The sequence below is a fragment of the Microtus oregoni genome, unplaced genomic scaffold, assembly GCF_018167655.1.
Source record: "Microtus oregoni isolate MIOR12 unplaced genomic scaffold, Mior012 000000F_ref0000247, whole genome shotgun sequence".
Classification (NCBI taxonomy): domain Eukaryota; kingdom Metazoa; phylum Chordata; class Mammalia; order Rodentia; family Cricetidae; genus Microtus; species Microtus oregoni.
The window spans coordinates 63,716,709-63,741,745 of NW_024543059.1; the positions used below are offsets into that span (position 1 = coordinate 63,716,709).

Consider the following 25,037-nt stretch of genomic DNA (forward strand, 5'->3'; position numbering starts at 1 on the left):
GAGAAGGGAGAGAAAAGTAGAGTAAACGTGCAGTAGACTGAACCAGGCCATGCCAGGGTTTGGGGTTGGGCAGAGTGAGAGAGGAAGAGAAGAGAGACAGAGAACAGTGAGAATGGGCCAAGAGAGAGGTTGCCAATCCTCTCTCCTGAGAGAAGATCAGGAGAGAGGAAGAAAATAGGACCAAGAATGACAAGGCCAAGAGAGAGGGAGCCCAAAGGGCTCTTGACTGAAGTGGCAGGGTTCTGTAGGAAGGAGAGACTGGGGAAAGGGAAGCCCATGAGCTGGAGAAGTTTAGGGTAGGGAATCAGAGTGAGAAAGGAGGAAAGCAGACACTTTGCTATGCTAATTGCTACTTCAGTTAGCCCTTTGTCCTAGTTTCTTTTGGACCTGACACCTGACCCCTCTCTCCTGTCTCTGAGTTTCACTTTCCTTTTCTCAGTCAGGGGACTGTTTATCCTGCTTCTAACTTACTATTTTTTTCTTCTCCTTAAAAGAATATATCCATGTTCCTTTCAGTTTCTTATCTGCAGTTTGACTGACCTCAGCACATTCCCTCAATGACAATGACAATGACAATGAAATCCATGTCTCTGAAAACACTGAAAGCTCTAAGAAAAGACAATCCAGAGACATTTCAGACTTTTAGCTTAGCCGAACACCTGTCAGAGTGAAGTTTGGTACAAACCCAGACTCTGGGGACATGCTGCTGCCAGAAAATGTTGCAGTATGCTCGGAACTCCTTTCCCCACACAGTCTCCAATGGTTTCTATCATTTTTTAAAGAAATGAGAAACCCTGTCTCGAAAAAAAAAAAAAAAAAAAAAAACAAAGAAATGAACTGAGCCTTGTGACTCCCTCCATAGATCTCATCACCCTCCCTCCCTCTCAAAGTACAGGTTTCTTTGGAGTGGGAGAGAGAGTTGCTTTGGTGAGAAAGTAGATTTCTCTACTTATTATTTCTTTTGTTTTATTAAATAAATAAGTATTTATTCACTTTCAGGATGGGGTTTCTCTGTTTCATAGGGGAAAAAAACACACCAGAAAAGGTTGACATATTTGCTTGTATTAAAACATGAGAACCATAATCATACATACTCTCACATCAGGAAACACACATGCCCGGCCATCACAGAGTGGGAGGAATGGCTAATTACAGTCATCAACAAGCAAAGAATCAGAAGTCAGCACAGGATGTGACTTTAGGAGTGAATTTTGCTTGGTGCTGTGATTCCTACCTGCAGGAATATGAGCTTCTCTTCTGACTCTGGTACCCAGTATTAGCAAAAGAAGAAAAATTCTTACCTGCTTTTGTCCACCACTGAAAGGTAGGATTTCCACTACCGTCTGTCTCTGCCTGCTCTTCCTTTGATTCTGATGCCCTTCAGACACCCAAATGACAGAAGGAAACACGAAACACTGTTTTCTCTCTGTGAAACCAAAACTATGAGAGCAACACCTGATCTAATAGCTATAAAAAGATTTCAGAAAATATTGCCAGAAGACTAAGTATCCAGCCATGGTATCTTGGCTCAAAAGTTCTAGTCTGGGGAGGGACCCCACAAAGTGAAGATTTGGGGTAGTTTAAGAAAGCAAGAAATGGACATAATCCATAATTTTTATGAATTGTTAAAATAGATACACTTAAGTTGTTTGGGTGATTCCATAAGACATGCAGCAGGCATGTCCAAAGGGCATTTTATACACACAGCATCTAACCCAGCACCTGGCACTTACGTTCCTATTTTCTTAGCAGAATCCCCTAGTAGAATATAGATGTTCCAGATTAATGCTGGCTGCATCACATGGATTGCATAACATATGCATAACAAATATTTCTTCACAGAAACTCAAGCACTGAAAGAAAAAAAATACATTCTCTTTGAATCAGGAAATCATTTTTAGGCACTCAGTTCTCTGACAAGTAAGTCTACACTCCTCTCCTCTCCTCTTCCCCACTTCTTTCTTCTCCTCTCCCTCCCCTCATCTCCTCCCCTCCTTTCCTCTCTTTCCCCCTTCCTTTCAATTCCCTTCCTTCTCTACCTGTCTCTCCTCTTCCCTTCCTTCTCTCTTCCCCTCTTCCTGTTTCTGTTCTATTTATTCTCTAACTCTTCCTTTTCCTCATTCTCTTTATTCTTCAAATTTAAAAGCAGGAAGAAAAGGGGAAAATATGAAAGTGTGCATGAATCAAAAGCACATGTTTTGATCCCTTACTCTTTAGCTCTCTTGGTCTTTTCCTTCTAGTTTTAGTCCTTGAACTTTTTCTTATGTTTTGTTAATCCCCAAATCCATGAGAGAAAAGCCAGTTCCATAATTTTGAGGTAAACTTGAAACAAGATTTAATTAATACTGGCCAGGTAGATGGACTCTGAACAGGCCCACCATCCCTGGGTTTTCAGGGAATGGCCGTGAGTCATAGTTTGTGGGGGTTTAAAAAAGCAAAATCCATAATTCATTGCATTTCTCATCAGGTCAAATCAGGGAGAAGCATATGTCCTGACATATCTCCTGCCTACATGTGATGAAGCACATCCGGTGTAGTTGGTTAAAATAAACTTGTTTAGGTGATTGAAAACATGTGGCTTGTTATTTCCCAAGAACTACAGCTCACGGCATTCCAGGAAGTTACTTTGTCCTTGGCCAGGTGGGGTTCACAGGTTGACTTAGACTCTAACAATTATTCTTTACTCTTGCTATTCCTCCTCAACAACCAACAAATAAGGCCCTTACAACATCCTTTAATTCTGGAGAATATTATAAAATCATGTTATTTATTTCTTCCCTTTCCTATCTCCAAACCTTCCTATATACTCCTTTTTGATCTTTTTTTAAATTCAAGTCCTCTTTTTTAATGACTGTTGTTACATGAAAATAGATAGATAGATAGATAGATAGATATGTAGGTAGATAGATATATTTATGTATATATTTATACATATATTTCTAGATATAACCTGTTCATTCAGTATACTATTATTTATATATGTGTTTCTGAAGCTTTGAGACATCATATGATTCAAAAACAATTATAATCTTGCATTGTGACTCTTACAGATTCTGATCTGATAAAATAGCATCACAAAGTGGAAGAAAAATAGCATTGGTATCCTTTATTGATTACTGAAATTAACTTGGTACAGATATGAAGTAAATTTTGATAAAGCAGGATGCCTATGGCATGCATAGAGAAACAATATGAAGATAACTGAGAGGGTTGGAGTGGGGGATCAGCAGTGAGAAGACCCTGTTTTGTTCTCAGCACCCATGCAGGCAGGTCACAACTATGCTTGACTCCGCTAGGGCACCCTTTTTCAAGCCTGCAAGAGATTTGTGGCTAGTGTGCAAAATCACCTGTGATTCACCTCAAGTTTTCTTTTTCCTTTAATATTTGTGCACAAGATTTCTTTATTCATAAATGGTAAAAAGAAATAATTTGCAAACAGCATTCACAAACACATGCCCACATGTAGACACACACACACACACACACAAAATTAAAAATAAAAATTAAAAAAAAATAAAATAAAAATAAAATAAAAAAAAAATAAAAATTAAACCATTTTTAAAAAGTGAGTATAACTGAAAATGGCATCACAAAGAAATCCTTAATGTCTGTGCTGCTGGGGTTATACGTAGGAAGTGGTCTCCTGTGCCCATGTGTTGTAGAGTACTTCCCACTTTCTCTTCTATCAGGTTCAGTGTGTTCAGACTAATATTGAGGTGTTTAATCCATTTGGACTTGAGTTTTGTGCATGGTGATAGATATGGATCTATTTTCATTCTTCTACAGATTGAAATCCAGTTTTGCCAGCACAATTTGTTGAAGATGCTCTCTTTTTTCCATTGTATACTTTTAGCTTCTTTATCGAAAATCAGGTGTTCATAGGTTTGTGGGTTAAAGTCCGGTCTTCGATTCCATTGGTCGACTTCTCTGTTTTTATGCCAATACCAAGCTGTTTTCAATACTGTAGCTCTGTAATAGAGTTTGAAGTCAGGGATGGTAATGCCTCCAGATGATCCTTTATTGTATAGGATTGTTTTGGCTATCCTGGGTTTTTTGTTTTTCAATATAAAGTTAATTATTGTCTTCTCCAGATCTGTGAAGAATTTTGATGGGGATTGCATTGAATCTATAGATTGCTTTTGGTAGAGTTGCCATTTTTACTATGTTGATCCTCCCAATCCTAGAGTAAGGGAGATCCTTCCATTTTCTGGTGTCCTCTTCAATTTCTTTCTTCAAAGACTTAAAGTTCTTGTCAAATAGATCTTTCACTTCCTTGGTCAGAGTTACCCTAAGATATTTTATGCTATTTGTGGCTATTGTGAAAGGTGATGCTTCTCTGATTTCCCTCTCTGCTTCCTTATCCTTAGTGTATAGGGACTCAAGAACAATGGCAATAGGTTCTTGATCCTACTGCACATACTGGCATTGGGGGAGCCTAGGCAGTTTGAATGCTCACCTTACTAGACCTAAATGGAGGTGGGTGGTCCTTGCACTTCCCACAGGGCAGGGAACCCTGATAGCTCTTTGGACTGATGAGGGAGGGGGACTTGACTAGGGAAGGGGGAGGGAAATGGGAGGCGGTGGCGGGGAGGAGGCAGAAATCTTAAATAAATAAATAAATAAATAAATAAATAAATAAATAAATAGAAAATAATGTACAAAAATCTTTAAAAAAATTTCTTTAGTAAGCATGGCAACACCATTGGGAGTAGTGGACAGGGACATGTCCCTGATGAATCCAGGAAACTCCTGAAAGACTTCTGTGCCAGGTCTGGTTTGAATTCTCACGGTAACTCTAAAACGACAAGGTAAGGCAGGAAAGCTAGTGCGACTTCACAGGAGCCCATGTGTCAGTCAGTCTTTTGTCTTAAAAGGCATGGGTCAGGGTGCCAAGGCCAATGACCTGTTGTTTCAACAATTTCTCCAGGTTGTTCTGTTCCAGGAAGCAACAGAAGTCATGCACGGAAATGAGCAATATAAACTACTAATTGGTTTTCCTAACTTATTCTACTTTATTTCTATTTAGAATGTTGGAAAAATTAAAACTAAAGGGCTGTGACATCATACAGTATTTCATGCCCAGAGATTTTATCGCTAAGACTTTTTAAATGATATATTTTATGTTATGTTATTTTATGTTTATGGTAACCTTGACAAAACTAACATGTGGAAATGGATTGGAGCAAGCCCCAAATGCTTCTCTAAAATGGTCACATTCTCTGTTTACATTTTCAAAGGACTGACATCCTTGTGTTTAGTTCTAGAAAACTACAACAGAGAGAAGTAACTGATGGCCTGAGACATGCCTTTCAGGTTTTTATCAGAGCATATACACTTCCTGTTACTCTGTATGAAATGACAGAATAACTGCACACTGGCTTAATGTTGCTTATCACAGTCTTTCATGGATGTGTAATTTAGTCTGCAGCTGAATGCCGTGAAAGGCCACGAAATAATTGGTATGCTCTAAAAACCACATGGTCAGATGGACCCCAGCAATGGTGCCCCTGTGGGTACCAATGTTCTGTATTAGTTATTTTTCTTTCTGCTGCAACAAAATATTTAACAAAGGGAACTTGGAGAATAGAAGGTTTACTTTGGCTCTTGATTACAGGATACAGTCCACCACGGAGAAGATGTCATGGTGGCAGGAGTCTGAGGCTCCTGGCACCTTGCATCAGCAGCCAGGAAGCAGAGACAGATGCTGGAGTCCTGCCCAGCCTCCCCCCATATTCATTCTGAGATCCCCGCCAATGTAATGACACTGCCCACATTCAGTGTGAGTGCTCGAAACTCAATTAGCCAGTCTTGAAATCCTTTCACAGATGTGCCCAGAGGTTTGCCTCCCAGGGGATTCTAGACTTTGCCAAGTTGACAAACAATACTAACCATTATATCCAGGCAGAGACAAAGTTGACGGCAGTCTATGGAAATTATGGAAAATCATTGTCATCAATAACTGAAAACTTCCTCTCAACTCACTGCCCACTAGAACCAGACACATATATTCACTAGCCAAATGCCTTAGGTGCTGTGCTGATGGTTAACCCACTCTCAGCATTTCCATAGCAGCAGCCTTTAACAAGAAAAATACATGAAGTTTCCTTTCACTGTGTGGTTTTTTAATTCCTCTGCCTGCCTCTAAGTCTCTACGAGATCCCAGTGGTGGCCAATCCCTCCCTATCAGAATCTCTGAACAAACCAGCACCCCTGTTCTTCTCTGTATGACCTCAGTTAGTTGCAGTTTCCTCAGAAGTCCCACTGAGGCAATTAGCACTCTGTTGCCATACATCCTGGTCTGTAAGCAGTTGCTAATACCTTGTCTTACTGCTCAGTTTGTCCAGGATGTGATGTATGGTAAGACAATATCATCCCAAGCATGAAACTCCTGGTTCCATTACTCCCTCCTGGGAGGCGCCATGGACCTAAGCTTCAGTGCTTGATACATTTCTGAGTTCAGACTCTAGCCTGAATACATGGCTCACAATGCCCTTCATCACTATCAGTAAAAAATTTTAAACATTCCGAATACATCCTGTATTCTTTCTTACTCTGCTTTGAAAGGAATTTTAGCAAGCTGCAGCTGAGCCTACTGGTTCTGCTACTCTTGCAGAATGATGGACAAGAAGCTTAGATTGCTTCTGCTCATAGCTTTCATCCTCATGTGCATGCTTATTAGGCACTATACCGACTGAGCTACATCACCAGCACTATAATACACACTTTGAATAAAGGAAAGTTTTGGTGTATGAGTCAACCTATGAACTCTAATTAGCTGAACATTTCATTACCCAGATGTGATTTCCAGTGTCAAACAGTAAACTCTCCTGTTCTGCTACCCAAAAGGCATTGCCCACCTGTTAGCTGTAAAAAAAAAAAAAAAAAAAAAAAAAAAAAAAAAAAAAAAAAATGAAAAAATCTTGATTTAGCCATCAGAACAGATGCAACTAATACTATAATGTAATTCTATCTCTTTCCAGTTAGAATCAACATTACAGAACAAATAACTAGCATGTGCTGGTGAATACTGGGAGAAAGGAGACAGAGTCAGAGAGAAGCCATGTAGCCCAGCTGAAGCCAGACAGAACTTTACCTGGTAAGCCACAGCCACATGGCAATACACAGATTTCTAGAAATGAGTTAAATTAAGATATAAGAGTTAGCCAGAAATACGGTTAAGCTATTGACCAAACAGTATTGCAAATAATATGGTTTCTGGGTGATTATTTTGGGTCTGAGCAGCCAGGAATTAACTATCAGCCTTCTTACAAAAAAGTACAAATTAAATACATATTCTGAAACAATTACAGTGGGCTAATACTTTTTATTAACTTTTATAGGACATTTATCCTGAGAAACTTCAAGACATGATGCCACAGCAGGGAAATAAAAGGGGAAATAGAGGTAGGGTTTAGTTCTTGAAGGACTGTAGGAAAAAAAATCAGAGTCCTCAGAGAATTGAAAAGGACTTCATTTTGAGAGTTAATTAAAAGTTGCCTGCTCTGTGATTGTAAATGCTATACTGTAGGAAAGAAGAAAAGATAAGATTGTAAAGGAGAAACATGTGTGACCTTGGGATGGTGCAGGTCAAGAAGACCTCTAAAAGACAGAAGGCAGAGCCTCTGTTCATACAGGCATTCTGCACAGAGGGAGACTTCCTCTGACATTGCCCAGGGGTCATACAGGGACCATAGCCTGGAGTTACAGGTGATTTTGAGTTGACGTGAGTTGAGTTTAATAGCAGTTGTTTCAAATGCTGCGGATTCTCAGTCAATGTACTCCTTTATAAAGGATTGCTTGGCAGAGCAGTTCGAAACTCAGATCTTCAGAGTATGGTGCAGCCCCCAGATGGTTTGCTATTCTTGAGGCTCTCCATCTCTTGATGAAGTTTCCTGCTCTCATTCTGGAATCCTTCATTGAGAAGTCGCTTCTGTTCCTAAAATGGAGATGAAGACTGAACTCAGACAGCTTCCCACATTTCACAGAGTGTCTCACAGACTCTCTGATAGTTATATTATTTTCTGGAAGAATTTTGGTGTTTTTCTTGAAGCCTTTTCTTTCTTTAACTTCCCTTTCCTTTCTCTTTCTTTTCCTCTTCCTCCTCCTCCTCTTCCTCTTCCTCCTCCTTCTTTCTCTTTCTCTCTCTCTTTCTCCCCCCCCTCAAGCTGATCAATTTTCTATGTTTTCTCCAGCTTAAGAAATGTTGTCTAACAGTTGCTAAAACACCAGTGGCCCACAACTCTTCTGTGACTTAGTAAAATACACTTTTTTTCTATAAAAGCAATAGCTTCCCTCTTCTTTCTTGCCTTATCTCTGGTTTGTGTTGTTTGAACTCTCAAACACATCTAAGGTGGGTATAAACCAAGTGAAAGGTTACTATTTGATTCAGAACCAGGGCAGTTATTCAATCCGGGGATTTAGTACATGTCCAAAATTTTAATAACACAGAGAGATGACAGAAATATACTGAAGCAATTGTGGTCTGCAGGCCTAGTGAGTTATTCTGGGATATCACTAAGACTCGGAACTGACATAGAGGAATTCATGAATAACAGGACAGCACTGTAATTTGAGTACTTAACCAATGTGCTTGAGTGGGTAGATGGTTAGGGACTCTCGCTATTCATTAGAATACACAAGGTCATATTAGGTGTGGCAGAAATAAAATGGGTTCCATTTAGTAAAGAAATTAAGCTGTATATTGTATCATGTATTTTGATAAAATTGCGATGTCTTCATCTAGCACAAAATAAGAGACCTGAGTTATTAAATGGAAATAAGTAGAAGACATGTAAGTAGCACTGAGTAATTCCTAACCACTGTCTGTGAATATCCTTATAAAGGATTTCATCCACCCATAAGCAACTCTTACTACTCACAGATAGAGATAAGTCATGAGGGAAGGGAAATGTATCACAGCATCTGAACTATTTATGGCATGGCAAGAGTCATAACCCAGACTGACTTGAAGCAGTCATCCTCTTGCCTCAGCCTGATAAGCTTATGTTTTGGTTTTCTTGTTTGATTTTCAGATTTATTTGTGTTAAGTGCATGAGTGTTTTTGTGTGCAGTGTTTGTAAATGTACCACATATGTGCACTATCTGCAGAGGCCAGAGGAGGGACTAGGGTTATGGACTCTTGTAAGTCACTGTGAAGGGTGCTGATTCCCAGACCTGGGTCCTCTATAAGAGCAATAAGTGCTTTTAGCTGCAAAGCTGGTTTTTGTTTTTTCAGTCCCCTGATGCTCTTATTTTTGATTGGCTCACAGGAACTTACTGAGAAGATATAACCAAGTACCTGAAGTTTGAGAGATATAATTTTGTCCTGCTCTCTTATTAACTGTTCCCGTTCCTGCTGCATCTTCAAAGTCAACTGCTTCACATGCTCCTGGTAACTCTCTTCCTTCTGCTGCATCATCAGCTCATACTTCTTTTGCTTCTCTTCTAAGTCTCTGTTGGCAGCTTCAGCAGCTTCCGCCTTTATTCGTTCCACTGAGAAGAAAAAGCACAGACTCCAAACACTAAATTTTATGACTCTTTTCTCCTCTATCTTGGAATTCCCACCTTGCTCTATTCTGCCCTGCCAGAGGCCTAAAGCAGCTTCTTTATTGACCAAAGATAACAACACATTCACAGCATACAGAGGGGAACCCCACATCACATGGACCACTACTGCTAAATGTGGCAAAAGTTTCCAAGCACCGGAGTTTCTTCAGCAATTCTCACCTTCAATCTCCTTTGCTGCTTCTGTGAGTGACTGATCTGCCTTTAGAAGTGTTTCAGCCACATCGTCCTTGGAGTCAAAGTACTTTTTCAACATCTTTTCTGCCTGGTAATATAGAATAAGTTGAAGACAAGCCAATGTATCTATTAACTGACATTCATGTTACCATTTAAGTAGAAATTCAAATAGCTTCTTATGTTTAATGAACCTAAAACTGACTTAGAGACCCCTTCCCAAATCCTAAACTTTCCATAGCCCCATCTTTTAGCAACTAGTAAATCTTTTAAACTAGTTGGATCTTTGATCTCTTTTCTTAGTTGCTTCACATTATGTGACGATGAGCTGATTGATCATGTTGGCTCTAGATTCAAACATTACAACCTCAGTCTTTTGCTTGCCATCTGTGACATCCAAATCTCACAGCTCCAGGTCTTGCTTCCTGACTGCTGCAGATGATTCAACTCACTGTAGCCAGAATTTTGCCATGTTATGTTAAGAACAGTCCTATTATTCCAATGCTCTAAGATGACTTTATAGTTCCTCCAAATGAGCAACAAGCAGTTTTCAGTGTCCTTCAAGATTCACCTGGTCTGGATTGTGACCTTTTTCACCTCTTGTTAATCTTTGCTCTGCTCACCATCTCCCAGAGCATCAGGGTTCTTGTTGACCCTCAAATACACATTAATTTACTCTTATGAACTTGTTCTGTTGCTTGAAATTTCCTACCTCTACATAGCCACTCGTCTTTCTGTCTAGTTTCTTTAACCACTTTGCTAAATCTTTACCTCATAGTTTATCAAAATAGTAAAATACAGTATCTCTTGTAAGTCTGGAATGTACATAGGATTAAATTCTTATGAAAGGTATACAGTGAGAAAAGTGTCATGGTGTGCCTTAGAAATTTTCAAAGGAGTTGATGTACTATTCTTTTGTCCTTTTGTTGCTTCTCTTTGTTTCAAGGTATAAATTTGAAGTAAATCCTGACTCTCTAACTGCTATCTCAGAGCGTGAATGCAGCTCGTAGATAGAGTCCCTGGACTAATGTTCTAGAGAGCAAAGGAAGAGACTGGGAATAAGTAGGTGGTGGAGCCACCACAGCAGCCCTGAGGTCTTCCTGTGTGACTCATTGTCCAGAAGAAAAAAAGAAATATTCAGCCATTTAAAAGACATTGATGTTTGTAAGTAATTCAAAGTCAAACCTAATCTTAAACTTTATTATTAGCACAGAGCAGTCTGGAACTGAGGGATACAGATGATACTAGCTGGCATTGCATTCAAGAGTTACTGGTCCTTAGCTGTGTGATCTTAATTGAGTCTTGTCCTTCGCTCTGCCTCATTTCTGTTTCTCTTTATGACATACTAATAATGCATGGTTTATGTGAGAATGTGAGAATTAAGAGAAGAAACCTCTAAGTGCTGACAGCTAAAGGTCATTTGTCCAAGTACTTTGAATGACCATAACTTTTAACTAGTTTTCCTTTTTCGTTAATCCTCTTGTCTCTAGCAACCCGAGCAGCCCTTGTCACACAAAGCCAAATAAATCAATGAAAGAATTCCGCAAAAATTCCTGAGATATCCTGTTGTGCTTCCAAGCAGAAAGATGCTATCTGTCTCCTGTTTTGCTCTCTGCCAAGATGGATGTAAGACAAGGGCACTCTCCAGCAACACCATGGCACCTTCCTTGCTCTCATTAGCATTCAATAGAGATTCCTCACGAAGCACCTTCGCAGGGTACCAACTACTCGCTTTACCTGCAGCCCCTTCCCAGGAATCTGGTTATACTTTTTCTCCAGCTCTTGCTTCTTTTGAAGAAAGAGGTAGTAACCTCCTGGTTTAGAAAATGTCCCCTCTTTTACTTCTTTTTCCAGAGGTCCAAAAATATCCTCCAGCAAACCTGAGCAACGAGCTGATGACACGTCCATGTTCTTCTTAATAAAGGCCTCTAGCTTGGCGTCCAGCAGGGCCTGGGTAAGAAGAAAATCACACAGATGGTTGAGAGGAGGAAGATAACACAAGAGACCACTGGAGAATGTCGAAATGCGGTCATGCTCTTCACCTCATTGTGAGATCCAAGGTATTCCTGAGGAGGGTGCTGGCTACAGAAATTGGCACTTCCTATTTTACTTCCTAGAGGCCTTCTCCCCTTTCTACTGGTTCAGAGATATTCTCAGAGCACAGACACTGTTTCACAGGAAGCCTCTGTCTACTGAAGTCATTAATTAAAGAAGCATGTCAGATTATAAAAATTAGACCTCGGCCAGCCTGTGTAGATTTCCTGAACCCAACATTTTGTGGCTTCATGAACATGTCATTAGTATACTAAGGTGTACTAAGGTTTCCTTGTCTATAAGGATGGGGTAACACCACCAATCCCAGACATTTCTTTTCAGACTGTATGAGCTGATACAGAATACTAAGCCCAGAGGCTCTATAAAAACACTCAGTAAAGGGCAATTGACTATGTAATGTTTCCCTGTATTTTCTCACCATACAGCCAATGAAAGTATTGAAGATGACATGATGAGTTTTCTGTGTTTGGAAAGGATAACAGAAGAGCTAGCTCTCCATATGACATCAAGCAAGCAACTAAATATTAACTCCTGCATTTCCTTTGTGTTGGAGAGTACTCAATTGCTGGTTTACATTGACTACCCTGTTTTGTTGGAACCTCTGAATGAAACCACTTGTCCTTTGTAAAAAAATCCAGCCTTGGTAATCTGAGAAGCACTGCCACTGACCACATGCCAAAGCATTTGTAAACATTCTTACAATTGGTTTGTCATTACGAGTGGGGAGCATAAAAGCAGTGTATTCCTGAACAATAAAAACTATGTTAGAAGTGAATGTGATTAAAAACACATTATGTTTAAATTTCTCAAAGAATAAAAATGTTATATTATGGAAAAATAAATGAAATAATCCTTTGTAAATGCAAAGTTTGTGTAATTAATTCCCTCAGTGACTGAGATTATTGTTTCCAGAGTGGGGAAACTAACAAAAATGGCATGTGTGTAGGTGTAGGTGTGTGTGTGTGTGTGTGTGTGTGCGTGTGTGTGCAAAATGTTACTAGTTATAGTGTCATGCTTTTTTATCAAAGTCCAGAAGAATCTAGTCTTTCAATAACCATTGCAAATCTCTGCATATCATGGGGTATCACTGAACAATGCTCATCCCAGAAAAGGCCCATGTTTTTCTTTGTTTTATGATTTTGGGTACCACACATACCCCTAATTCCTTCTGGAACTTTTGGTCTACATCCTTGAAAGAATTCTTTATGAAGACCTCAATGGCCTCACTCTCAATAGGCCTCTGCAGGTCCAGCAGCTCCTGGAGGGATTCTGTGGGCAGCTGGACCTTATGATTCATCTGTTCTTCATAGTGCTCAATGGCCTTTTGCACTGCAGCTGAGTTCTCTATCTGAGCCAAAGTCAGGACGGCATTTTCCATGCAGGGTAGTTCTCCACTGCGGATGGCATTGACATAGGTCAGCACCAGGCTCTGTAGGCCTGTTACAAAAGTCAAGAAAATGGCTGTCATTTGGTAGAAAAAGCACTGTACAGTTTTCAGGATTCTCTGAGAAACAAGAACAGCATAATAATTTATTAACCTTAATATCCAGAGGATATTAAATCCTCTTTTTCACTCTTCTTCATTTGTTTCAAAGATAGACATTTGATTGAGTAACTTCTAGCACTGGGAGAGAAAAGTTGTGATACCAAACCTTGTTTCTTTATTACCCTTTCCTCTCTCTTCTCACTCCGTGTCTTTCCTCTCATTCATTTACCCTTTTATTCTTTATTGATTTTTTAATAGCCAAAGTAACAGTTTTGCTTTCTATGCCAGTTTTTTTGTAGTTGTTTTTAAAATGGTGCATCATTCTAGTCCTTTCTCTAGTCTGTATAAAGGTAACATCCTGGACACTCCTCCACAGAGCTGTAAGTAGATAAGCAAAATATCTAGGTTTGCTCATAGTTTGTTGATTGATTGAAAGCATCACACTCCAGTATTCTACCCTGCTTCTTGATAGCACAACGATGTGTTGTATGCAGAATACTCCAGAGAGTATTGAAGGCGTAAGTCATAAAAAATGCCACACCAGTTTGGAATTATGATTAATAGGGTGGTATTTAAACCAGAAAACTTTACTTTGTCCTCCAAAGTTCCTGCCTGCCAAATCCTCCATAGAACTTAGAACCAATTGAAATTTCTGAAAATCATGTTCCTGTCTTTTCAGGATATCACCATTGCAGACCTTTCCAGTGGGGGACTCTCCCATCCACTGTCTTCTTTTAGCCTGACTCTTACTTTCTTGAAGTCAGAAAGTTGTGTGCTGCTTTGGGCCTCCATCTGTTGCACTGCTACCTCGGGCATTACCATCTGTCCTTCTGGGTAACTGCTACCCATTTCTAACTTCTCACCTCACTGAGTTTATGAACCCAAAGTGTTCTCTGACTCCCTGGACTCAGATCCCACTTGCATAGACCTCTTGTTACCATGTAGCAACTCCTTATTTTTTATTAATTATATGAATTATTATTTATCACTATGAATTTTGGGGTTTCTTGTTTGTTTCCTTTTAATGTATCCTTTTATCATGCTGTGCAGGAAGGAGGATGGAAATCACATCTCTTTACCCCTCATTAAACACAATAGTTAGATTTTTAATATCACTACTAAACATTTTTCTGTACATGAAAGTTTGAAGTAGCAAACTCCACAAATATGGTATTTTCACTTTCCTGACTTTTAATATTTTTTTAAGTGGAAACCATGAGTGATAGGAAAACACTTGTAGGGTTGGATTAGATTCTAGTTCGTTTCTCTTTTTCCTTTTTGCTATTACAGATATGAGGTGGTGAGACATGGCTTTAGTTCCCAAGTAAATTCCATCATGCGATAAACACACTACATTTTCAATGACAGCATCACTTAGTATCCTACAGTGAGCAGAAGAGAAATTCAGGTAGAAAGTAGAGGGGGTGACTTACGTGGCCCATTGACTATGATGCCACCAGACAGAGTCTTGACATCAGAAGAGCAGAAGATATATGAGGTGAATTCTCTAACTTGTTCTACAAATTCTTCACTCAGATCTTCCTCTTTCATTGTCTCCAGTTTGGAAAGATACTTCCTCTGAGCAGGCCTGTCGAAGACGAAGCACTTCCTCTTTGGAAAGAACTTCCTGATGCACAGCCGAGGCTCATTAAAGCTTTTAATTTTGTCATCCGATCCTGCAAAATTGAAAATTAGATATAGTAAAACTTCAAATGAATTACTTCAATGTATGATACTTCCAATTCCATAACTTCCATAAAGCCTATGTAAGCTGAAAAACACCTAATACAGACAAGTGATACAAACTTAAAGGAAAGAGAAAGGAAACATCCTTTCGCTAAGAAGAAGCAGCTTGTGAAATTTCAAATGGAGTTCAAATGATTCAGGGAAGCTGTGTTTCATTTCCTGTGACAACTGTCAGGATAACAAATTTACAAAATCAAGACCTTGGTCAACCAAGCAGAAATGGCATTTATGAAATTGTTTTCTCTTTGTATCAGAACATTCCACCAAACTCGGGTACCTTTTTTCAGGGTCAGTGAGTGTTCCAGGTATTCATCAGCGGTGATAGGTTTTCCATTAGCTTCCAGCTCCAGGGAGAAATCTCTCAGTGCCCACACAAAGATTGGGAAGAAACCTACAAAGTTAGCCGAGTCGTCTACCCCACTCTGCTCAGGCGATGACTTTGACTTGATAAGATCAGTCAGCTCTGTAACATAGCTGAGATGTTAAATTAAGAAAACTATAAAAGCAACTTCAGCGTTTTTATGATAAACACTTTGCCAGTGCCTCCCCAAATTAATGTTTTGTTTTTGTTTTTAGCTATATTGGTTAGTTTTTGTCTACTTGATACAACTGGAGATTCCTCAACTGAGGAATTACCTCTTTCAGTCAGGCCTGTGGATATGCCTGTGGGGACATTTTTTTTCAATTACTAATTGATGCAAGAAACCCCAGGCCACAGTGTGTGGTGTAATCCCTAGACAGGTGGTCTCTGACTGTATAAAAGTAGCCAAGCAAGCCACAAGAAGCCAGCCAGTAAGCAGAGGTCCTTCTCTGCCTCTGCTCTGGTCTCTGCCTCTCAAATTCTGTTTTGATTTCCCTTAATGCTAGACCGTAACCTGTAAACCAAACAAATTCTTTCATCACCAAGTTGCATTGGGTTATAATGTTCACCACAGCAACAGAAAGAAAACTAGGACATTAGCTCATTCATTCACAGAATTCAGACATTTGCAAACATCTAGTGAACCTCTGCTGTGAATCAGGCACAGCCCCAGGGAATAATTTTTAAAATAAACGAAAGGATTTTACCATCATATGGCTTACAACGTAGCAGATGAATATTAAAAAACAAGTAAATAAAATATTTTAAATTCTCAGATATTTACTACCATTTTTGATGCAGCAAAAGGCCTTAGCCGAAAATACTAGAGAATAACTGTCTATGTCTAGTTACTCAGAGAACTTCATGTTCTTTCTAAAGTCCTTGATTAGCAGAAATCTACAAGAATTAGAAGAGTCATCTGTGAAAGTTCGAGTGGAGAGGCTAGAGAGATTGCTCAGTGGTTAGAAGCAGTTACTGTTCCTGCAAGGGACACGAATTCAGTTCCCTGGTTCAAGTTTCAGGAAATATGATACCTCAGGTTTTAGCAGTCCCCTGATTTGCACAAAAATGCACAAATAATACCTTTGAAACTTCTACTTGGAGAACATTCCAGGTAGTAGCCAGAAATCCTTTGATATAAAAATATGAGTGTAACTGACATGTATGTATATGGACTTCGGTATATAGGGTACAAGTGCTAAAGAAATAACTGCCAGAACAGGCAAGTTTTGAAGGCCAAAGTAAGAAGTTTCAAGTCTGTTTTCTACTGAGTAGAAAGCTAGTGATGGATTTTGAATGTAGAGGAGACAGATATGATATTTCAAAAGATCACACTTCTGAGATTCCAAAAGGCAGTCAAGACTGTCAGGGAAGAGCAGCTTGGTCTTTGAGACAGAGCAAACAAAGCTTAGACAAGAGACAATGGAGACAAGATGAGGAGGTTGGTCTAGGGAAGCAGCTTTGCTGATGGAGTTTAAAACATGTGAACTAATACTTTCTAGAATACGAGTGAAAAGATCAAGGTGATTTCTAACGTTTTGATCATAGCAACTTCGTGGAACAATTGGGAACGGTTGGGGAAATGCTTTTGTAAATTTTGAGATTAAATTACCTCTTAAAGATCTATGTGATGATATAAACATTTGAAGTTAGTCACAGCTGTAAATAAATATTTGATGGTCACTGGAACACAGGTGCACAGAAGCCCTTCAGACAGAATGACATTGCCTAGAGAGTGAGGAGAAGTGCCATAACTAGTAAGCTGCAATATTCATAGTCCACACAGGCAACGGAATAGTTTGCCAGAGAAGAAAGTAGAATATTAGGAATTTTGAAATTCTAGATGCAGGAACCTAGTGGCTCGGAAGAGGAAAGAATTGATATTTGAAATGCTGCTGCGAGATGAGATAATATGACTTCTGAATGAGCACAGTGATATGAGAAAGAATACAGCATGGCACCCGAAGTTAAGCTCATAGAAATTCTTGCAGCACTGATAATGACATGGGTGGGTACTGAGAAGGTAGGGGCTAAGGACACAAGGAAAAAGAACTGGGGGAGAATAGTGGAAACCCGTGTCTATTGGTTACCAGTCTCCAAACAGTAGGGGTTAACATATTCAGCAAAATAAGGCTGTGTGGACTGAAGGATTGATAAAAGACTACAAAGAACGGTGATGTGGTCTGAGAGCCCTGGCTTCCAAGAAGCTCATCTTTCCAATGAACAAGTGACTGAGAGCGGATTGGAGAAACATAGAACACTGACACTGGAGGTACAGACTAAAAAGCAATCACTATCTCAGATTATGAGTTTGTGAAGCAGCACAATAGCATAAGCACAAGCAAGCACATGAAAACTCACGGTGAGTAAGCAAAACTGGCCAAGGCAACTGGTAAGAGGATCAAAGGCATGGTAAGTAATGACTTGCGCTCCTAGCCCATCACAACACACCAGCAGTGAGGGCCAGTTTCAAAAGGACCACCCAGAAACATTCCTGCAACAGCTTAACTTTCTTAACCCCATAAAAAAAAACCCAAACCTGTTTACAATAAAGAGCTTCTGTGTTGGAGTCTCCTCGGTCTGTGCCATTGCCTCCGCATCTTCTCACCCCCCTAACCACCCCCAATGGTGAACGCACAACAGGCAGCAGCAACAAGCCTGCAAAAACTATGAGTTTGCAGGATAAATATTACCAATAGCATTCTGTGGGAAGTCAGGAGAGAGGTAACATTTAGAGATAATGATAATGGTGATTATTGAGTACATGGGTTCTAAATCATGTTGAGGATTTGGACAAATGCAGGATATTGACCTATTAGTGATGTTCTCAACAGTGTGCCATAGGCAATGGGTGACTTAAGAAGTCTGAACTTGTTGTGAAAACAGGCAAAAATCACATGATAAGTATAAAAGAGTTGGTTAATGACTTAGAATTAGTTTTTGCCTGCCTGTCTACCTGATGAAATAATAAGGCTGCTCTTCCTAGGTTTAGTACTGTTCTAGACCACACCCAAAGGATACTGCAGTTGGTCCATCGCCTGCTGGTTGATGGTTCCTATGCTGTTGTAGATGAAGGTGCTGCTGAGGAGGACAGCCAAGGCAAAGATCCAGCAGTCATTCTGGTTGTCTCCCTACAGGCCAATGAGTGAAGAAGAGTAAGTAAGAGACTGTCCATCAATTCACGTAGCCAAAGATGAATCTTTGTTGTATCCCATTAGCTATGGCATCAAGAGTAAGTTGTTTCTGCTACATAATAACTTTTTATTTGTGTGATGATTTTATGAATATTCAATTCGTGCCAGTTTAGATTTTAGTAACTGATCACCATTATGATCTTTAAGTGTGAGTGTCCTTCACGCATTCATACACATGGATGTATATCATCTTATTTAAACTGGCAACGCTAAGCTTTATTTACGGGACATACTCTGTATGGTAAGGGGCATTTTAGCACTAGTGGTAGCACTAGTGATAGTAAGGTCCTTCAATAAGAGTTTTATTTGTCTAAATAAAACTTGGGAAGAGTAACAGATGATTCTCCCTGAACAAAGAATTGTTGCAGATCTTACATTGTTGTTCTATTACTGGCAGTCCTTTGTAAAAGTGGCCATTCTTTTAAAATATATTTTATTAATTTTTTGAAAATTTCTAACATTGTATTTTTATTAGGGTTCCACATTGAATAGCCAGTCATGTTTATAATGTGCACAGGCAAGTTCATGGTATCATTAGCAGTTTCAACCAAAATATTTGGTGTAGAAATAAAAGACTAAAATATCATTATCTATCATTATTATAATATCATCTAAATGCTGATTCATTATTCTTCGTTCTTATAACAACTTGAAGAATAGAACATTCATTTAATTATTTAGAAGCATATATCCAGGAGTGAAATGGGTTCAAGCTGAGCTATTGACCAGCTACAAGTAGAATCTGAAAGATTTATTTTTACCTTCTCAACATCTTCAAGGCCCTCAGTGTCAAGCAGAACTAGAGTGTGTCCTGGTTTCTGGGGATGAGGCACACACCACATCCAGATGCCCTTGGTGTGAGACTGTACTGTGGAGCCCAGAGAGAAGCCTGCAAAGCAGAATGGGCATGGGATCGAGAGGGGAGTACGTAACGGTGCTTCTGGTGTTGAGTTACACTTGAAAGAGTAAAACAACTTCAAATATTGATTTTAATTACTATCCCAGAAATAGAATACTGATCAATGCATTCATTCCTTACAGCTAGACACTTACTCCTCCTATGTAGACAGTCTAATAAACGTTTTTTAATTCATCATTAAGGAAGTTAACTTTCTCAATAAATGTATTTGTTCTTTCTCTAAAATATACATTTAACTTTAAATTTGAAAACAAAGGTGCTGTTTAAAAACCAGTGAGTAGCGATAATTCATCAAAGAGAAATTGCACTAGTGGATAGACATTATCCTTTCACATTCCTCCCTCTTTCTGACATTCTTTCCCCACATTTGCTTTTGAAAGTCGGGCTACATGGGTGGACAGAAGGGACCCAGCACAACTGTGTTGGTTTCACCCACCTGCATTCTTCCCAGCCAGCTTGTTCATCAGGTAGGATTTGCCTGTGCGGTAGAAACCCACGATGGCCACCACCACCACTGGCTGCTTGATGGCAGACAGATAACCCAGAGCCTCCGGGTTGACCACAAGCTGCTCCTCAGTGTTCTCAATGAGACATATGGGTTTCGGCATGTGGGTGTCTGAGGCCATGTCTAGCGTGTTCTTTTGTCTCTAAGGAGAAGATAATTGGACAGCCATTTCTTGTCAATGAGAAGAATAAAACAGTATGTGCTAAAATTTTCCACCTTTGAAATGTGTTCTTTGCACACTTCTAAAGGTTTTGGGCTCTTTATGGTTGTCCTATATGCTAGACACTACTTTCATTTAAATACAACCAATCGAGGTCCATAGATAACCAGAAAAGTTATATAGTGGGTTCAAAAGGCTGAATATGCCATTTCTCCATCTTTTTCCAATGCTAGTATCTTACATACCCTCAGTGGAGTAACTGACTAGGCTTTCAGCATTTCTATAACACCCTTTCTAAAGCTGCATACTTTATACATCCTCTTTTTCTTAAATAAGATTTTCATGATGTTCTTTTTCTGCTTTATGATGTGATCCAGGATCCCTCCCTAATCCTCACATCCCTTTACCTTCCCCTCATCTTCAGTAGATCCTTGTTCTTTCTTTATCCTTCTTTACTTTAGATCCTAGAAGAGTGTATCACATTTATAATGTAGAGTATTTTCAGTGATATTTTTAGTTGTTTTTTAATGATAGTATGAAATTATATTGGTACACACTGGGCAAAAAGGTTACAAGTCTGATATTCTGTGATCTTCATTGATCAAATCAAAGATTAGTGACCCTGACACGCTGACATGACTTGCTCTGAAAATACTCTTTTGAATATGGTCTCTTGGTTAAGGTGCTACCTGCCAAGAACTGTTTACTAGTTTGCATTTAAACGCACTATTTGAATAGAAGATATATATTTTGGAAAAATGTCTAAGATTTTAGTTACCCAAGAAATACAAGTTCAAAATGCATCAAGGTTCCCATCTTTCCCTAAGAATGTGTAGCCTAAAGAAGACAAATAACAAGTGTTTCCAGGGGTGTGAGAAAGAGAACCCTTATGCATTGCTGGTGGGAATATAACGTGGTGCAGCCACAGTAGAAAGCAGTATGGCAGTGTGTCCAAAAATTTAGAACTATCAAATGACCAGTTATCACTCCTGGGTATGTATGCCTGTATGTATATATGCCTACACATACATATATATATATATATATATATATATATATATATATACACACACACACACACACACACACACACACACACATATATATATATACACATATATGTGCGTGTGTCTAAAGGATTGTAAGACAAAGATACTTGCATCTTCATTTTATTGCTGCACTGTGGAACCAGTCTAGCTGTCCATCAGCAGATAAATGGAAAACTGAAGCATAGTACATATACCCAGCAGAGTTTTATTCAGCCATAAGAAAGGATGATGTTATATCATGTGCAGGAATCATGGATGGAACTGGAGATCACCATGTTAACCAAAATTACCCAGACTCAGCAAAAGAAACATTGTATATTTTCTCTTACACATGAAATGTAAATTTAAATATATAGTTAAATGCATATTTATAAATATGTGTTCAGACACATAGAAAGTGAGAACAGCAAGAATGAGAAAGGAGGAATAATTCAAAGAGAAAAGAGAGATAGTAATGGATGAAAAAAGGAAAAAAACATGACAAGAGAAACAAAGACAGACTAGCACACATTTTACTCTTTAATGCATGAGTATGTTCATACACACATATACACCATTTTGTAAAAGCTTGATAGGAACTATTTGGGGGACAGGAAAGGCACCAGAGAATTGAGGTTAGGAGTGATATGGTATATTTGGGGGGCAAATATGGATGAAACATTAAAATATATTGGTTTAAATGTCCCAGTGAAGCTCATTACATTGTACACTAATTGAAATTGTTTTTTTTTTTAAGTGTGAAAGCAAAAATAAAGAGAAAATTTTGAAGTTTCCATCTGGAGAGACTCTAAGACTCAGCACATGTAATTTTATTATACTTCATGGGCTTTGGTCTCTATTTTTAGCATTTACTAATAATGCATGCTTAAAAAATAAAACCACTATAATGTTTGCTTAAGATGACCGTCTACTCTTATCATGCCACATACTTATTAATTGGAGGTCTACAGAGAGTAGGAGTATTGCTACTGTCAATCACTCATTCATTCATTTGGCTACATCAGTACGAACTCCTAGGTATTTATTTTATTCTATGTGCCTTTGAACTGTATGATCACTCTTTATTTTATTCATTGGTTTATCCCCTTTGTTCACTGAGGCTCTTTCATCTGGATCCTGTGTTTGGCTGTCAGACTTCCATCACATCCCCAGTGCTGCGGTACTTTCCCCCACCACAGATTCTTCCAGAGACACCTCATATTTTTCCTGTGTTGCCTTAGAGTTGAGCTTTCCTCCTAAAGTTTTGGTTCCTTTTAATGCACGGTGGTACTTATACCAAAAATATACATGGAGTACAGTCATTGCTTCAGGGTGAAAGAGTATCTTCTGAAACATGATAGGGTCTTTGAACTCATGAAGTCACAGTAGCTGTGGTTGCTTATAGAAAAACCTACATAAAGCCAGGCAGTGGTAGCACTTGCCTTTAGTCTTAGCCCTTGGGAAAAAGAGGCAGGCAGATCTCTGAGTTGGAAACCAGCCTGGACTACAGAATGAATTCCAGGACAATTTGACCTACATAGAAAAACCCTGCCTCAATAAACAACAACAAAAGAAAAGAAAGAAAGAAACCTGCATAAAATTCAGCAGCCAAAATTCTATTATGGATGGGTAAGAGGCTCAGGGAGTCCCATGGTGTACTTTAGGCGCTGGTGGCATTAATGACTGACTGCTAAGGGAGAGATGGTTGGTTTTCTTCTATGATGTGGCCCTGGTAATTTACCCAACCTCCAGTAGATGGCTTTATGCACATGCCCAAATGACCCACAATAACCTGACTCAATGAGGACAGGAATTTTTGAAGTGAAAAGAGCTGGGGGCTGGGGTGGAGGAGATGGAGGAAAAAATAGGGAATACATACAATCAAAAACACACTACATATATGAAATTTTCAAAGAGTAAATACACACATAGACACACATATTTTAAAAATATACAATGGTTTTATAACTTCCTTAACTATCACCGGGAGAATTGTCTCTTTTTACAAACTCCAAGCAGTCTTACTTACTTTACCTATAGGCAGACATCAGCGACAAGTAGAGGGATTTTTACCTGAGTTTCATTAGACAATAAAGATGATCTACAATCGTCCCACGAATGCAGTATCAATCTTCAAAGACTCATACATACCCTCTCCGTGGACTCTCCCTTACCAGGGTCTATTTAACTCTACATAGTAGAGACCTCTGTCAACCATCCCTGCTTTCAAGTGATCTCCTGTTCCACTCATGCCTGTCTAGGTTTCAGCCTCCCTTAAAGAGGTCTTTTTAGGGCAATGCAACAATCTGGTACAGCCTTTCCCACTCCCACCTCTGTCTTACCTGAAGCAAAATCCTTTAGTGCTAAAGAAAGTCGCCTGTGTGAAGTGTTGAATGCTGTCTGCTTTGCTTGTGAGTCTGGTTGCTGAGCCCTCTGTCCTCTCTCCCAGTTGCTGTGACACCTCCGCCTTCTGCAATAGCCTAAGAAGTTCTGGGGTTTTCAGCAGAGAATTTATGGTTCAGCAGTGTTTAGAAGATGAAAGTGAAAGTAAAAAAATAACACTGAACAGGAAAAATAACTCAACCACTTGACAGGAATGAAGGGCGTGCCAATAGGATGGCTTTAGGGGGTTTCTCACCTACAGACTTACAAATGATACAGTCTAACTCCAGAGTTTCTGTGGGTGTTTAGAAACCTAAGGTGATGCATGTATTGGAGAAGGCATGCTTTGAAGTCACTCACTCTTACCTTCCTGTCCTCCTTGGTCCATTAGTGTTTGTTTTGTGAAGCTGCCCACCCCACTGAGCTGCACAAAGGCAATAAGAGATTGTGCAATTCAGAGTCGGACACGGATTTGTTTAGAAACCTTCTCTATACTGCAAAAGAATAGAGAAGAAAAGAAATAAAAAGGTGGAGTTAGAAGGAACAGTTAAGGGGGAGGGAGGGAAGGAGAGAGAGGTAGCATGGAGGGAGGGATGGAGAGAGGAGGAAAGGAGAGAGGGAAGAGGGAGAGAAAATATTACTGAAAGTGAAAGTGAGCCTGAGTTCTTTTAAACAAATCAAATGCTGGAAATCAGCTGGTTTTCTCTCCTTTTGGACTAGTAAACCTGTTATCATTATAATCTGTTAGCATATAACATCCCCCAACAATTTAGCTCCTGTTGAATATTTGTCAGTCATGTGGAACTTAAGGGTAAACAAAAAGGATTTTTGTGTTTATTTTTAGCTTAGGGACTGGGAGTTTTCCAGCCTGTGCAGCACATTTGTTTCGAAACTGAGGGACGGGTTCTCTAGTCTTCTTTGTACCCTGTTTCCTTACAGTTAAGTAAGCCAGAGTCCTTTCTCTGGACCCCCGAAAGTAAATAATGTCTGAAAAGTCTAGGAAAGCCAGTTCTAAATCTGAGATATCTGTGAGCTTTTGAAATATCCCACCAGGCTGGGAATGGTCAAGGCATTGACAAGCTGCCCCGGGGCTGTGAACAGCAACTGAAACAGTGTTTGAAGTTTGGGAGACATTTAGTTAACCCTCATGCTGATCTACCTATAGACCAGCACTTAAAATTTCTGTCTGACCTAACACAAATCAGAAAACGGGCCCAGTTCTTAATTTTCCAGCTACAAGTGTTAGCCATTTCAACAAATCCCCACGATACCAATGTGCACTCAAAAATATGTTGAGGAAACACTATACCACTGCCGTTGTTCTATAAGTTAAGTATCATCAGAATTACATCTGTCAAAGCCTTAAGTTTTTTATTTATTTATTTATTTATTTATTTATTTATTATACACAATATTCTGTCTGTGTGCATGTCTGCAGGCCAGAAGAGAGGGCATCAGACCTC

The 25,037-nt window shown here is 39.3% G+C and overlaps 1 protein-coding gene across 1 annotated transcript; it reads right to left on the bottom strand.

The window, feature by feature from the left end:
• Positions 1–7,198: 7,198 nt before the first annotated feature.
• Positions 7,199–24,179, bottom strand: LOC121445993 (guanylate-binding protein 2-like). The gene is made up of 12 exons (XM_041648237.1): positions 23,941–24,179; positions 23,535–23,682; positions 19,936–20,146; positions 19,342–19,469; positions 18,408–18,517; positions 15,303–15,499; positions 14,713–14,955; positions 12,950–13,230; positions 11,476–11,688; positions 9,727–9,829; positions 9,299–9,492; positions 7,199–7,936 (listed from the first exon to the last, which is right to left on the bottom strand). The coding sequence occupies exons 3-12, from the start codon at positions 20,123–20,125 to the stop codon at positions 7,826–7,828; spliced, it is 1,770 nt and encodes a 589-aa protein (XP_041504171.1). The 5' UTR covers positions 20,126–20,146; positions 23,535–23,682; positions 23,941–24,179; the 3' UTR covers positions 7,199–7,825.
• Between the last annotated feature and the right edge of the window lie 858 nt (positions 24,180–25,037).

What these genes read in the sequence shown, in the direction of transcription:
- LOC121445993 (XM_041648237.1), bottom strand. Translation starts at nt 20,125, where the DNA reads ATGGCCTCAGACACCCACATGCCGAAACCCATATGTCTCATTGAGAAC. An exon ending in CAGGCGATGGACCAACTGCA is followed by an intron (nt 15,500 to 18,407) that starts GTATCCTTTGGG and finishes TTAACATCTCAG; the next exon opens with CTATGTTACAGAGCTGACTG. An exon ending in TTCCTGGGAAGGGGCTGCAG is followed by an intron (nt 9,830 to 11,475) that starts GTAAAGCGAGTA and finishes CTATATTACCAG; the next exon opens with GCAGAAAAGATGTTGAAAAA.